Source organism: Delphinus delphis, chromosome 15 (assembly GCF_949987515.2).
Source record: "Delphinus delphis chromosome 15, mDelDel1.2, whole genome shotgun sequence".
NCBI classification, from domain to species: Eukaryota; Metazoa; Chordata; class Mammalia; order Artiodactyla; family Delphinidae; genus Delphinus; species Delphinus delphis.
Window position 1 is genome coordinate 37,208,785 of NC_082697.1, and position 13,139 is coordinate 37,221,923.

Sequence of the window (13,139 nt, forward strand, 5' to 3'; positions counted from 1 at the left end):
ATTTGAGAGACAGAGGTGGGAAGGCCCTGTGAAGATAGAGACAGAGATGGGAATGATGTGTCTACAAGCCAAGGAATGCCAAGGATTGCTGACAGCTACCAGAAACTAGGAGAGCAAGGAATGACTGTTCCCTAGAGCCTCTGTAGGCAGTATAGCCCTGCCAGCACCTTGATTTCAGACTTCTAGCTTCCAAAACTGTGAGAAAATAAATTTCTGTGAAGCCACCAAGTTTGCGGTATTTGTTATGACAGCCCTAGGAAACTACTACACCATCCCATTTCATAGATGTTCAAAGAGTTAGATGATAGTAAAAAGTCAGAGGCTACTATTTAAAATTCATCATACTACATAGATGTTTAGTGGCTGCTTGTAAGTGACAAAGCAAAAGAAATGTACAAAGCTGGGCCATTGAGAAATCACCATGTTTAGCTTTGGGCAAGTGAAACTGTTTAGAAAATTGAGACCCTAAGAGAGGCTATGCATTTGCTTTAAAATTTTCTCTCTCTACTACATAGATATCTTTAATAATCCATATGAGAAAACAAATATAAAAATAAAAATGTGTAAGAGAAAGGTAAACTTACTGATAGAAAGTAAGGCTTGGAAGGCCTGTTTTAACATTTGACTAAAAAAAGGAAGACATGGCCAATGATGTATGAAACAGTATCTTCCTTATTAATAATTTTGAAAATGCAGATTAAAAAAAGGATTTTATTTTCAGCTATTAGATTGGCAAAGATAATAACTAGTGTTGACCAAAGTTCAGAAAAATGAGAGCTTTCACACAGTGTAGTTGAAGTTTATTGATGCTACATTTCTAGAAGACAATTAGACAATATGTATTAATAGCCTTTCCATTTCAAATACAGCTGGACCCAGGAATCTTAATTCTATTTATTCACTCTGAGAAAATAATCAGGGATCTGGGAAAAGGATATATGCAAGATGTTTGCTGCGTTGTCGCTTATATTAACACAAAAATTGAAAACAGTCTAAAGGTATATTAATAAAAGCTCATTGACTAAATTATGATACACAGGTATGGTATACCTCAAATATAGTGAGGGTTTGATTCCAGACCACCACAGTAAAACAAGAACTGCAATAAAGTAAATTACACAGTTTTTTTTGGTTTCCCAGTATGTATGAAAATTATGTTTACAGTATACTGTAGTCTATTAAGGGTGCAATAGCATTATGTCTAAAGAAACATTGCATATACCTTAATTAAAAAATACTTTATTGCTAAAATATGCCAGCCATTATCTGAGCCTTCAGTGAGTTGTAATCTTTTTGCAATAGTGACATCAAAGATCACTGATCACAGATCAACACAGCAAATATAATAATAATGAAAAATCTAGAAATACTGCGAGAATTACCAAAATGTGACACATACAAAGTGAGCAGATGTGGTTGGAAAAGCGGGGCCAATAGAATTGCTCGATGCAGAGTTGCCACAAACTTTCAATTTATGAAAAAACATAATATCTGTGAAGTGCAATAAAGTGAAGGACAATCAAACAAGGCATGCCTGTAATCTCTACAACTGAAATTTCTTCAGGTATTAAAGCTGATATAGTAGAAGAATGTGTAATTATTATACATGATTATGATGTTCATGACATATTAAGTAAAAAGAATAGATTATAAAACAACATCCTATATGATCACATTTTTGGAAAACTGTACACAGAGGACAAACCAAAAAGATGCACATAAAATGTAAACAGTGGTCATCTCTGGGTAGTAGGACTACTCTTGACTTTGTTTTTGTTTTGTGTGTGTATGTCAGATTCATATTTTCCAAAATTTCTACTGTTACAAAATGTTATGAAAGAAGAAAGGAAAATAATACTTAAAAAATATGTCTTGCCGGCCAGATGATCAACTCCTTGAAGTCAGGGATTGTGAACAAATCTTTTTTTTTAAATCTTCAACACCATTGACTTTTGTGTCTGGCAAACAGAAAGAAATCAATTGACATTTCTCAAAATGAAGTCACAATGCTTCAAACAAAAGCTACAGGGCTAAATAAAATAGGATGTTTATTATAAAGGTTTCCCCAATGTGAATTCTTAATAGAACATTGTCAGGTTGCTTCATTTCCCTGTTAAGTCACAATTTATTACAGATAATGGTATTCCACTGCTTTTAATACATCTAGTCTATTAATTCTCTCTCCAACAAACGGGTTGATCTACATATACAAATAGTTTTCAGAGATTGCATTCTCTTTTATATGAGTATTACTATATTCTTAATAAAGAAACATATAAATCTACTTGTAATCCAAAAATACAGGCTAACATTGAGTTTAGATGCATCTAAACTCAAATTTTGTAGGTGAATGGCAAACATTTCCAAGGATTATGGCACACTATAGCTACTAAGTGGAAACACTTAACTAATGAAAAAAAATTATAAAGGTATCAGATGTTCAAACTTGCCTTTTCCTTCAGATTAAGAGATAGATTTATTTATACAATACAGCTGAAACAGGGACCTATAAGACATGTTTAGTCTCCTTGACTATTCCCCAAAGATCACCAGAAATGAATAACCTAATTGGATGTTTTGACAGGCCCTGCATTGATTATGAGAGTGATTTTTGTACATGATACTCTTAAATAGTAACCTATATAATTTATGTGACTATAAACAATATTGTTTTATTTTAAAGTTATCCAAAAAACTGTTCAACAATGTAAGAATACAGAATATGATGGGTCTTATGAGGGTACTTAAAAGTCCTCTTCTATCACGTGAATGCCCCAAAAGTTTTGATTATACAAACTGGGTTCAAGAATATCTATGATAATAAAAAAGAACTAATAATAATAATTTAAATATCCTGTGGAAAATACTCCACTCTAACAGTTGATTTAAATGTCTAACATATAAAGATTCTCTGATACAAGTATAAATGGAAGAATTAAGGAATTGGGTATTTATAAGATTAAATGAGTATTTTGACTTAAAATGTCTTTTAATTTGTGTTAGTTCTCCAATTTTTTTTTCTATGCTGCCAAAATCCTAACCTCTTTTGATTAAAAAGATGCTAATCCTATGGTTCAAGAAACTTTACTAATTAATAATAATAAAACATGAGACGTGTCCTGTGAGTCCCACAAAAGTATTGAGCAGTGCTGACTTCATTCTTTCCTGCATGATTCTCCTTTTCCTTTTTTTGTAGCTATCAGGGCTTCCTGTTCTGTTGCCCGAGGAAACATAATGCAATATTCAGACTTCAATCTTACTTTGTCAGCAAACAATGCCCAAGGCTTAACTTAGCTGCTAGTTTGTTGTTGATTTCTGTCAAAATGAGCTCCTCTGAAATTATTTTCATCAAGAATTTTCATCTCGTATTTTACCATCTGAGTTTGAATGATGATTTTCTTGAACTATTAAGACAGTTTTTTTTTTTTTTAATTTCCAGTGTTTTCTACTAAGGATTGTATACAACTTCAGGAAACATGAATTTATAAAAATATTTCAACAAATTTATGACATACTCAAAATGAGAGCACTGGTATTTCACCAAGGAATATAATTGAATTTTAAGGCAAAGTTAAAAATGACAGAGCTAAAAATGGCTATCCTGAGAACCCAGGATAATTCCCATATTTCTATGTGACACCCTTTCTTAAGTGAATATAAAAACCCCATTGTAAACATGTGTGATGAACCCTGCCTTTATGTTTGGAATGATGGTGAAAATGCAAAGGCATGGCATCAAGAATGCTTTTTTCCACTTGTGTGATCAAATTTTTAGTATGTAATTATAAATAAGCTTTATCTTGCCTTTATTAGGTGTTAATTGCTGCATAACAAATAACACCCCAAACTTGACTTAAAGTTTATTATCTCACAGATTTTGTGGGTCAGGAAATCAATCAAGGAATGGTTTATCTAGATCCACTGTTTTAAGGTGTCTCATGAGGCTGCAATGATATAGAGGCTAAACTCATCTTGATGCCTATTAAGGAGGAACTGCTTCCAAATTCACTCTTGTGTTTGTTGGTAGGATTCAGTTCCTTGTGGGCTGCTGGCTGGAGCCTCCCTCAGTCCCTTGCCACGTGGGCCTCTCTTGAGGGTAGCTCCCAACCTGGCAGCTTGTTTCCGTCACAGTGAGCAAGTGACAGGTAAGGAGAGAAGCCTGTTTTGACAACCCACTATTGGAAGTGACAGCCCATCACTTCTGCTGTATTCTACTCATTAAGAGCTAGTCATTTGGTCCCAGCCACACCCGAAGTGTGCACGCCAAGAGGCAGGACCATCTTGGAGGCTGCCCATCCCATGCAAGATACATTCACACCCTTCCCAGATCCCCCAAATTCTCATGGCGTTACGACATCAGCTCAAAGTCCAGAATCTCATGACTGAAGTCAGGTCAGGGTGGGTGAGGCTCCCTGTGTGTGATTCTTTAGGTGCAGCTCCTGGAGCACAGTTCCTCTCCACCTGTAGACCCACAAAGACAAGTTATGTCCCAATATACAGTGATAGATCAGGCACAGGATAACTGCCCTAAGACACTCCTGTTCACCAACTGAGAACTGGAAAACTCAAAGGAGTCACTACATCCAGCCCACACTCAACCGAGGGGATTAGACAAGGGCCTGAAAACTAGGAGGCAGTGGGTAACTGGGGGCCATCTCAGAGGCTGCCTACCACTCTGCCAGACTGACCCTAATAATAAAAGACATGAAATTTTAGAGAAATATTTTATGAAGCTTGTAGTGTAGCTGATTTTTCAATATATATTGCACTGCTGTGTTTGTACTGCAATTTCTTCTTTGGCTCAGGATAAAAATTCTTTTAGATTACAAGAATACTGGAGGAAATTGCTTAAACATTCTATCTCCCTCTATCACGGCTATAGATCTGATCATTGACTCTTAGGTTGTTTAACTTTCCCAAACTGTTCAAGATGTTTTCCTAAAGTTTAATATAACATGTTACAGCTCCATACTGATTCTTCTAGCTACATTCTGTATTTCTTCTTCAATTTATCAATACATCTTGCATTTGCATAAAATTCAAATTATATTCCTTGATATGACATGTCTTTACTTTGAATATGAGAGCTGTGCCAGTTTCTTTTTGGCACTCTTGACTAAATTAGAGAAATAGTTTTTCCACTTCTTTTCTCTATGCTGCTTAGTTACTATATAAATCTATATTTTTCCTTGATTACACATTTCATCAAAATAACAAAAATGAAGAACCGTGATACAAACTAGCAATTGTAGGTAGACCAGCTCCTACATCAATTACCCAACCAGTGAATGATATAGTCTCAGTTGAAGAACCCAGAAATTTTACTGAATGTGTAGTTTGAATACTTCTTTTGAATGAGCAGTATGTACTAGATGCTTTGTGATACTTTGGAATCTAGTTTTAAACATATGTAATTACTACGAACTAAAAAATATCTGTAATAAGTATATCCGAACAAGAACATAGGATTTAAAAAAGAATTCTGTTATGCTCTCAGAATGACGTCAAAATAATGAGAACAGAAATTTAGAACAATGTACAGTGGTATCTGTGGAAACTGCTAGATAATTACCGTATCTTTAACAATGCTTCATATTTTTATTATTCTGTGGTATAATAATGTGGTATTCAAGAATCAATTCTTTTTTTCTTAAATAAGTGAATCTATAAATTTATGAATCATCAATCCCAATATGCAGAACAGGTCTTTGAGAGACAACACATGCACTCAATATTTTTCCTTATTGACATGTCACTAGTTTTTCTTTTTGTAATATAAACATGCTATTCTCTTACATCAGTTTTTATCTTCAATGACATATGAAAGATCCAAAATCAAATTGGCAGTCTCCACAGCCACCTGCAGGCCACTAAGCTTTGCAGTAAAACAGTCCAAGGTCAGGTTGCCAGCTGAGTCCGTGGCTTCACACGGAAGGCAGGTTTGAGGCACAAAAGGAAGACGAGCACTCCTTAAGAAGGACCAGCTAAGTTCTTCCTGGCTGCTGTAGAGTCCACAGCCACATCTTGAAAGCAAATCTGGCCAGTTCACAACAGAGGGAGAATCAGCCTGAACTGACCAAAAGTGTCCATACTTCCCGTCAGTGAGAATTTCACCTCCGTCGTGTTCTAAAGAGCCAGCGAGAGATTCGAGTGCGCTGCAGAATGCTTCAGCGATCAGCTGGAGTTCTGTCTGGGTACATCCGTCATCTCTAAGAATGCCTTCTGGCTCGCTACGTGTCTAAAGAGCAACAAAACCATTGAAAACACAGAACAGAGCAATTAATATGCAAAAATGTTTCTGAAAAATACTTGATCAGACCCTTATTCATAGGGGTTTGGCACAAGGCTAAAGGGCATGGATGGGCCAGCTGGTCAGGCTAATCCCTTAACCTGGTTGTTGTAGTAAAAATGCTCGCTACCAGTCATGTTATCAGAATGAATGACTCAGAATAAACCCCACCATCAACTTATTCTGAAGGACTGCCCAGTACTGCCTCCTTAATACATGAAGGACAAGGTGTAATATGTGAATCACAGGCTTCTGTACATCCGGGAGGAACTTCTGGAAGACTAATGTCCCAGATGAAGTACTTATTTATGCTTGGCAAATGTTTGAGATTTGTTTAAAATGCGAATACATGTATTATTATTAAGACAAAAACCATTTAAGCACGTGTCATTTTCACATTAATGTTTAAAAAATAACTATTCTTCTTTTTAAATTAATGACAAGGTTATACAACTTTGCTTCTTTTCCACCATTCTAAAAAGTTTATCCTAGAAATTTCATGATAGAAAAAGTAATATATTAGCAAACTCATACTTGAATGATAGTTAAAAACCCATATCCTAACTACTTAAAAACAGTGACCACTTTTTTCTTTTTCCCAGGAGGTTGGAACCAGATGAGATCATCTCTATGGCATATTCTTTCCCCATATTTTCAGTGCTATACTGTTTCTTTAAAATCCTACTCAAAACACCTTCCTTCTCCAAAAGACTTATTCTAGTTTACTCAGTCCCATTTGCAGACCATGTTATTGCCCATTCAGCATCAATAGATTGGCAATGGTTTTGTTTTTCATAATGTAAATTCTAATAACTTTTCATGAATGGGCTTTATCCTCAAACAGATTTTAAATTATTTGGGGAAGCAGGGCAAGGCATGTCTATGAAAAGCGTTTACACCCAATTCCAGGCATCCCAGGGAGCTCTGCACTCCTGACTAACCAAAGAGCCAACTGCAAATACCTGGAAAACACATACATTTTTGTATCCATTTTCAAATAGAGTAGGTCAGTGTTAATGAAATAATTAATAAGAACTACAATGCACTAAATTTACTGTCAGGAAATGGAGTTTCATAGATTAATAAAACAATTCTAGTTAATAGAATCAATATATCATAAATGAAAAACAATTTAAAAATTATAATAGAGTCTAATAATTAGCACGCTTTAATAAATGAAATTAAGTTTTTTCTTGAAGATGCAGAAGGTACTGAAGTATTCTATAGAATCTCAACACTTTCATAATGAATATCAATTATTACTGTACCACAGCACTTGAGATCTCTAAGATGACAGCTCCCATTAACAGAATGCTCATTTCAAGAGGCAGTAGAGACAATACTCAAAGAATGCGATCACCTGCTAAAAGGTTGGATTAATAATCATTGTGATAAAGATATTACCTTATATTGGCAAGTGTTATTTTCCTCAAGTGTGTTCAAATACAATATTTGATTTTAAGACTACTGAGAAATTAAGCATTAGAGGCTCCAGAGTATTATGATTTAGCTTATTATTTCATAAAATGAATGTTGCTGAGAATTCAGATAATTTAAGAAGGACTATCTAACCTACCTTGTGTCTGATATATGCCGCCAAATGAGTTTCAGTACAGCCACCTCCTAATAAAACACATGGTTCCTTGATTGTTAACTGCAAAGCATGCAGTGCTGTTTGACACGTGAGCTAAAAAAGAAACGAATCACCAGTATCTGACATTGACATCAGAAACACAAAGAAATATAACCACGTTTTCAAGGCAACTTAGAGAGTGGTCTCAAAGAGCCTGATTTTAATTGCAGAAGAACAAAACTGGTGTCACTAAGGTTGTCATGTGATGAATACATTTTGGAATAATAAAGATGAAATAATAAAGAGATGAAAGAAAATACTTTAGCCAGATGTTTGTTTTCATGGTCTGGATTAATATCCTCTTTCATATGTATTTAGCTCTTCAAATTGAGATTCACAAACACAATAACTGGATCAGCAAGGTATGCAAATATTTCTACCAAAAAATATTTCAGTCTAAATAACTTAGCTGTATAAATGCTACAGAATTTATTTCAAGTTGCTATGGAAATGATCCAACCAAGCAGTAATAAAAACACACAGACCTTGAATATTCACCAAGGATAGATCCTTGAGCATGCATTCTTCAAGTCTGTGACCAATGCCATAGGGCATCGCTTCCATTGTATAAAAGCTGCATGTGTTATTGCTGTTCGTGGACAACATGCTGTTAAGAGGTGGATGATGGGTATAACTGGGGAACCTATTGCTAAGTGAATTATTCATACACATTAGCATCAACAAGTACACAATTGAAGTTAATTTCTTAAGAAAAGTCCCCATCAAGGACTTTCAGATTGCTTGTAAAATACTAGAAATAATAAAAGGCAACATGCCAAGCTTCTGTAGTATCACAGGCAATTCAATCAGTTTACTTGTAATTTTAATTCTCACATTTTTGTTGTTTTTGCTTTCTATACAACCTAGGGAAGTTATGAAGAAAAAAAAAAAGCATAGCTCACCGATGTGAAAAAAAATTATAGCACTTGTCTGAGTGATTATTTAATCCCTGCCTCAGCCCCTAGACGTGGAATTCAGTTTATTACTTACCTTCAGTTCATCCCAGGCTGTGTCATTTCTGTTGCAGAGAAGCAAGCTGCAGACAGTTACTTCATTAGGAATAAGATGAAAAAAATGTTTGAAGCCAAATTTTGCAGTGCACAAATCTTTCACACTTCCATAACTACTGGGAGAGATTGAGTCCAAGGAACCAATAGGCCTTGTTCCTATTTTTTAAAAAAAGTTTAGAAAACACAAAATGGATGAGTGAAGATGGAGCATACAATCATTTACAATATTTATTCCCAGCCAATATAAAAGCCCCACAAGCATATCATTTAAGATATGAAATATAGGATAAAGAAATAAGATGCATCTTCTTAAACCTATGAAATAAGTAGTATTCTGTCATTAAAATCATATGCAAATAAAGCAGAGGTTCTTTTGGTTTACAGACGTCTTTGAACATGTTTAGCTATTTTGTACTCTCCAAAAAAAGACACACACAATTTTGCGTACATTTTCAGGAAGTCCAGGAACCCTGGAAGCCTGTGCAGGGATCAGAGACCCCAAATTAACAACCCCACTAATCTGGAATGAGGATGAAGTGAGGAGACAGGTCATTTTCTAAAGGTGTTATGATTTTTACCTTAGAACACACAAAGTAAGCTATGCAAATAGATGTGTAGTTGAATTCTTTTGGGGCTCCATTTAGTGAACATATAGGAATTTTTTTTTTTCTTTTTGCCTAACAATTGTTTGCATGTAAACAACTACCTAAATTATGCCAAAATAAAGTATGTGACATTCTTATTTCATTTTCTTATTCTTTGATTATATTTTGCCCTCCTTCCTGTACAGGTAAAATAGTAAAATTTTACAAAACATAAATTAATAAAAATATGAATGAGAAGTTAGGATGACTTGAAGGTTTCTAAAAATCTCTAAATGTAGTAGTTATGTAAGAAATGGCACAAACCTATAAGGAGTAACAATACTAGTTTAAAGTCTTAAGATTAAAACTGTAACTCTTAGCAATGTACCTTCTTGGGCCAGTTTCCTCTTTGAAACTAATGGGATTAAAATAATTATGTCTAAAAATATGTGCAGCTCAAAAATTTTGTAAAAAACCAGAAAATAATCATGAACAATTTCACTTCTTTGAATACCCTTTCCTCTTTACTTCTGAATTCTCAAAGAATAAGGAATACTTGAGGGATCTAAAATTTAAGGAAAAAAACACAAAATTCTACATCTTGTATAATTTCAAGGGTGGAACCAACAGAGAATTTGTAAGGAGAGGATCCCCTTTCCCGCTGATTATCCTCTGATGTGCAGCAAGTCATTTAACTCTTCTGGGTGGGCTTTCCCAGAATGGGGATAATCACGTCTATTTCACAAATAAATCAAACCAAATGTTAAAAATGCTCTGTAAGCTATGGCAAGCTTCATACCCACAAGTCAACCAAGCACAATAACCCCATTACTTAACCTAGATCATCAGTAAAGAGGAATTTTGTTTGAAGGGGGAGAAAGGAGGTAATGTTAACCTAGATACACCAGAGAAGATGGATTAGGTCCCAAACATACTTCACCTGTTATTAGTTTACCGGAACCATCGGCCTGGTATAGTTTTTTCCCCCCTTTTCCCTTGTGTCTCAAAAAGTTTCTGCTCCCGAGATCCAAGACTGCAGCCGTGGCTTTGCATAACATTACACATACATAATTTGGGGAAGCAGGGCAGGGCATGTCTATAAAAAACATTGACACTCTCCCCAGTCTCACTGGCAGCTCTGCAATCTCTTGATAACACTCCTTGATAACATCTGATAACACTCCAAAGAATCAACTGCAAATACTTGGAAAACACATAACTTTTCATATCCATTTTCAAATAAAATAGGTCAGTTCATGTTCTACCATGTTCTAGTTACAAATGGGATAAAATATCAATTGTGGGCTGGTGTGGAAACCCAGTGCCCACTTATATTGTTTCTATGGAAAAATGCTTCAGTTTAAAAACTGACTACATAATCTATAATACTCAATATTCATAACTGGAAATCATCTGACTCATGAAAAGCCAGTAAATATTTAAGGATATGGGTCTGACCCACAATATTACCAATGAGTTCCAAAGAATGATTTCCTGTTATTTCTTAACAATTTCCACTAACGATCATTTGACAGTCTTACAGAGGCAGGGCAATAGCCCAGAGATCTTAGGGATTCAGTACTGGCACTCATCCTTCTCCTTTTCGATGATTTATAATAAGACTAAAAATAGTCAACTTTAACAGTTTTAACAAAATTTATTAGACTTAAACTTTTAAGTCTAATAACTTACGAACTGAAATTGATCTGAATGAAATGATTGTCTTTCTGACGGGTTGTCAATGCAGTTAAAGAGATACTGAAAAGTGACTCAGATCAGGAACTTTTCAGCCTGTCATTTCTCTTTGGCTCTAGCAGGTGACTACCAAACTTCTATTTGCTTCTTTTTGCTGAGTTTGTGAAATACGGTGAATTTCTTGCCTGTTATAATTCTGTATGTTAATAAACATATTATTGTTAATTCAACAAACATTTTAGAACCCCTACTGTGGACGAGGCTTGTTGTAAGCACTGAAAGTAAAAGATGATCCCAACTCTCAGTCTCAAGGAGCCTAGCTGGAAATATTTGGGATATTGAAATCTAGCCTGCGGGCACGCGCGCGCACACACACACACGCGCGCGCACACACACACACGCGCACGCACGCACACACACGCGCACACACGCACACACACGCACACACACACACACACACACACCCACCCCTAATTAGGAACCACCATTTAGGCAGAAGTACAGTTGTTTCTTGGAGTTAGAAAAAAGTGAATATTCTAGTTGCAAAACTACCTTCTGAATACAATAAGAGCTTTGTAAAACTCAAGTAGAAGATTTTTGTTTCAAGTATGAAAGACTTTATGTGATTATGAAAATGTTAGATTTCTCAATAATCTGTAAAATGTTTGGGGGTTAATAGTTTTAGATTATGACAGACTCTGCAGTACATTTTGGGGCTGGAAAATACCTAGAAAATAGTCCTCATTACTCAATTTTTAATAAGTGAACAATGCAGGATCTTTTCCAGAAACCACCAGAAATGATACACACACACTGTGAGGTTGGCGGCTTCTCAAATTGTTCAAGATGTTAACAGTTGACACACACCAAGACTATCTTTGCTCAAAAGAAGTGTGATTTATTAACCATAAGGGGCAAAAGCTGAGAGTGCTTTTTACCTGTCACTTTACTCAGGGGTTCCATCACAGCCACTCCAACTCTGTCTACAGCAATAACATGATGCGTTCTGAGAAACTGCTTCAAAGATGGGTGTATAACTTTTTGGCACAAGACAAGATCTACGTGATCACTAACTAGCTGCCTTCCTAGGTTAAGCAACTGGTCCAGGACTGCATTTTCAAGAGAAACTCCGTAACTCACCACCACACTTCCTTCTCCAGTATCAGAAAGGTCTCCGGATAAAGACACACAAAAGAGTGCCACCTTGAAGGAATCTGATTTTTTGATAGGTAATATCTTCATCAATTGAACTTCTGATATTTCAATAAGTATTCCAGGTAACACAGTAGAATCTATAACTCTTTGATGTTTTAAAGGGACAATTATACTCTTTCCTAAAATGATGTGGTCTTGGGCATTTTCTGGAATTATAAGCAGAAAGGCTCTCAGAATCAAAGTACTGATATGGTCAACTTCCTTTGTGGTGAGCATACAGGCAGGTTTACTTGTTAATATACTACGCACCAAACAGAGGAGGATCTGAGTGCTACTAAAGTTGACTGGGATTCGACAACCACAGGCCTCAGATTTTAGGTAACTGATGCAGAGGCTCAAAAGCTGCTTATTTAACTTAATGACAGTGGTCGGTGTCAAACCTATTCTCTGAACATTTTCAACTAAGTTGCAGCAAAGAATGGCTGTGAATAAGCCGCCGTCACTGAAGCAGGACACGTGATTCTGCACAGAAGTTGTCAGTATCTTTAAAATGGGATGGGTGACTGGCAGGTTGGCGAGGAGGGCTGCCGACTGGGAGGTTGTGCGCACAGAGCCCCCCAGGCCGTTGTGCAGCTGCTTCAGCCTGCCTGCCGGGCCATAGCAGGATGTGACGATGCCTTTCAAGACAGAGAGGGTGGCCTTCACTCGTTCGCTTGTCAGTGGCTCACTTCTACAGAATGAGGGCTTTTTAGCTTCTAAACGAGTCATCTTAC

The 13,139-nt window shown here is 36.0% G+C and overlaps 1 protein-coding gene across 2 annotated transcripts; it reads right to left on the minus strand.

Annotated features, from left to right (window-relative positions):
* Window positions 1-793: 793 nt before the first annotated feature.
* Window positions 794-13,135, minus strand: MKKS (MKKS centrosomal shuttling protein). Of its 2 annotated transcripts, XM_060031232.1 has the most exons (5): window positions 12,150-13,135; window positions 8,913-9,088; window positions 7,866-7,976; window positions 5,797-6,238; window positions 794-4,461 (listed from the first exon to the last, which is right to left on the minus strand). In XM_060031232.1, exons 1-4 carry the CDS (start codon window positions 13,132-13,134, stop codon window positions 5,798-5,800), a joined length of 1,713 nt encoding a protein of 570 aa, XP_059887215.1. In that variant the 5' UTR covers window position 13,135; the 3' UTR covers window positions 794-4,461; window position 5,797. The 2 variants fall into 2 exon arrangements, with proteins under 2 accessions (XP_059887215.1, XP_059887214.1); XM_060031231.1 differs by having other exon boundaries at window positions 794-6,238.
* Window positions 13,136-13,139: the final 4 nt, after the last annotated feature.

What these genes read in the sequence shown, in the direction of transcription:
- MKKS (XM_060031232.1), bottom strand. Translation starts at nt 13,134, where the DNA reads ATGACTCGTTTAGAAGCTAAAAAGCCCTCATTCTGTAGAAGTGAGCCA. An exon ending in ACCCCTGAGTAAAGTGACAG is followed by an intron (nt 9,089 to 12,149) that starts GTAAAAAGCACT and finishes TTTAAAAAATAG; the next exon opens with GAACAAGGCCTATTGGTTCC. An exon ending in CGGCATATATCAGACACAAG is followed by an intron (nt 6,239 to 7,865) that starts GTAGGTTAGATA and finishes GTTGCTCTTTAG; the next exon opens with ACACGTAGCGAGCCAGAAGG.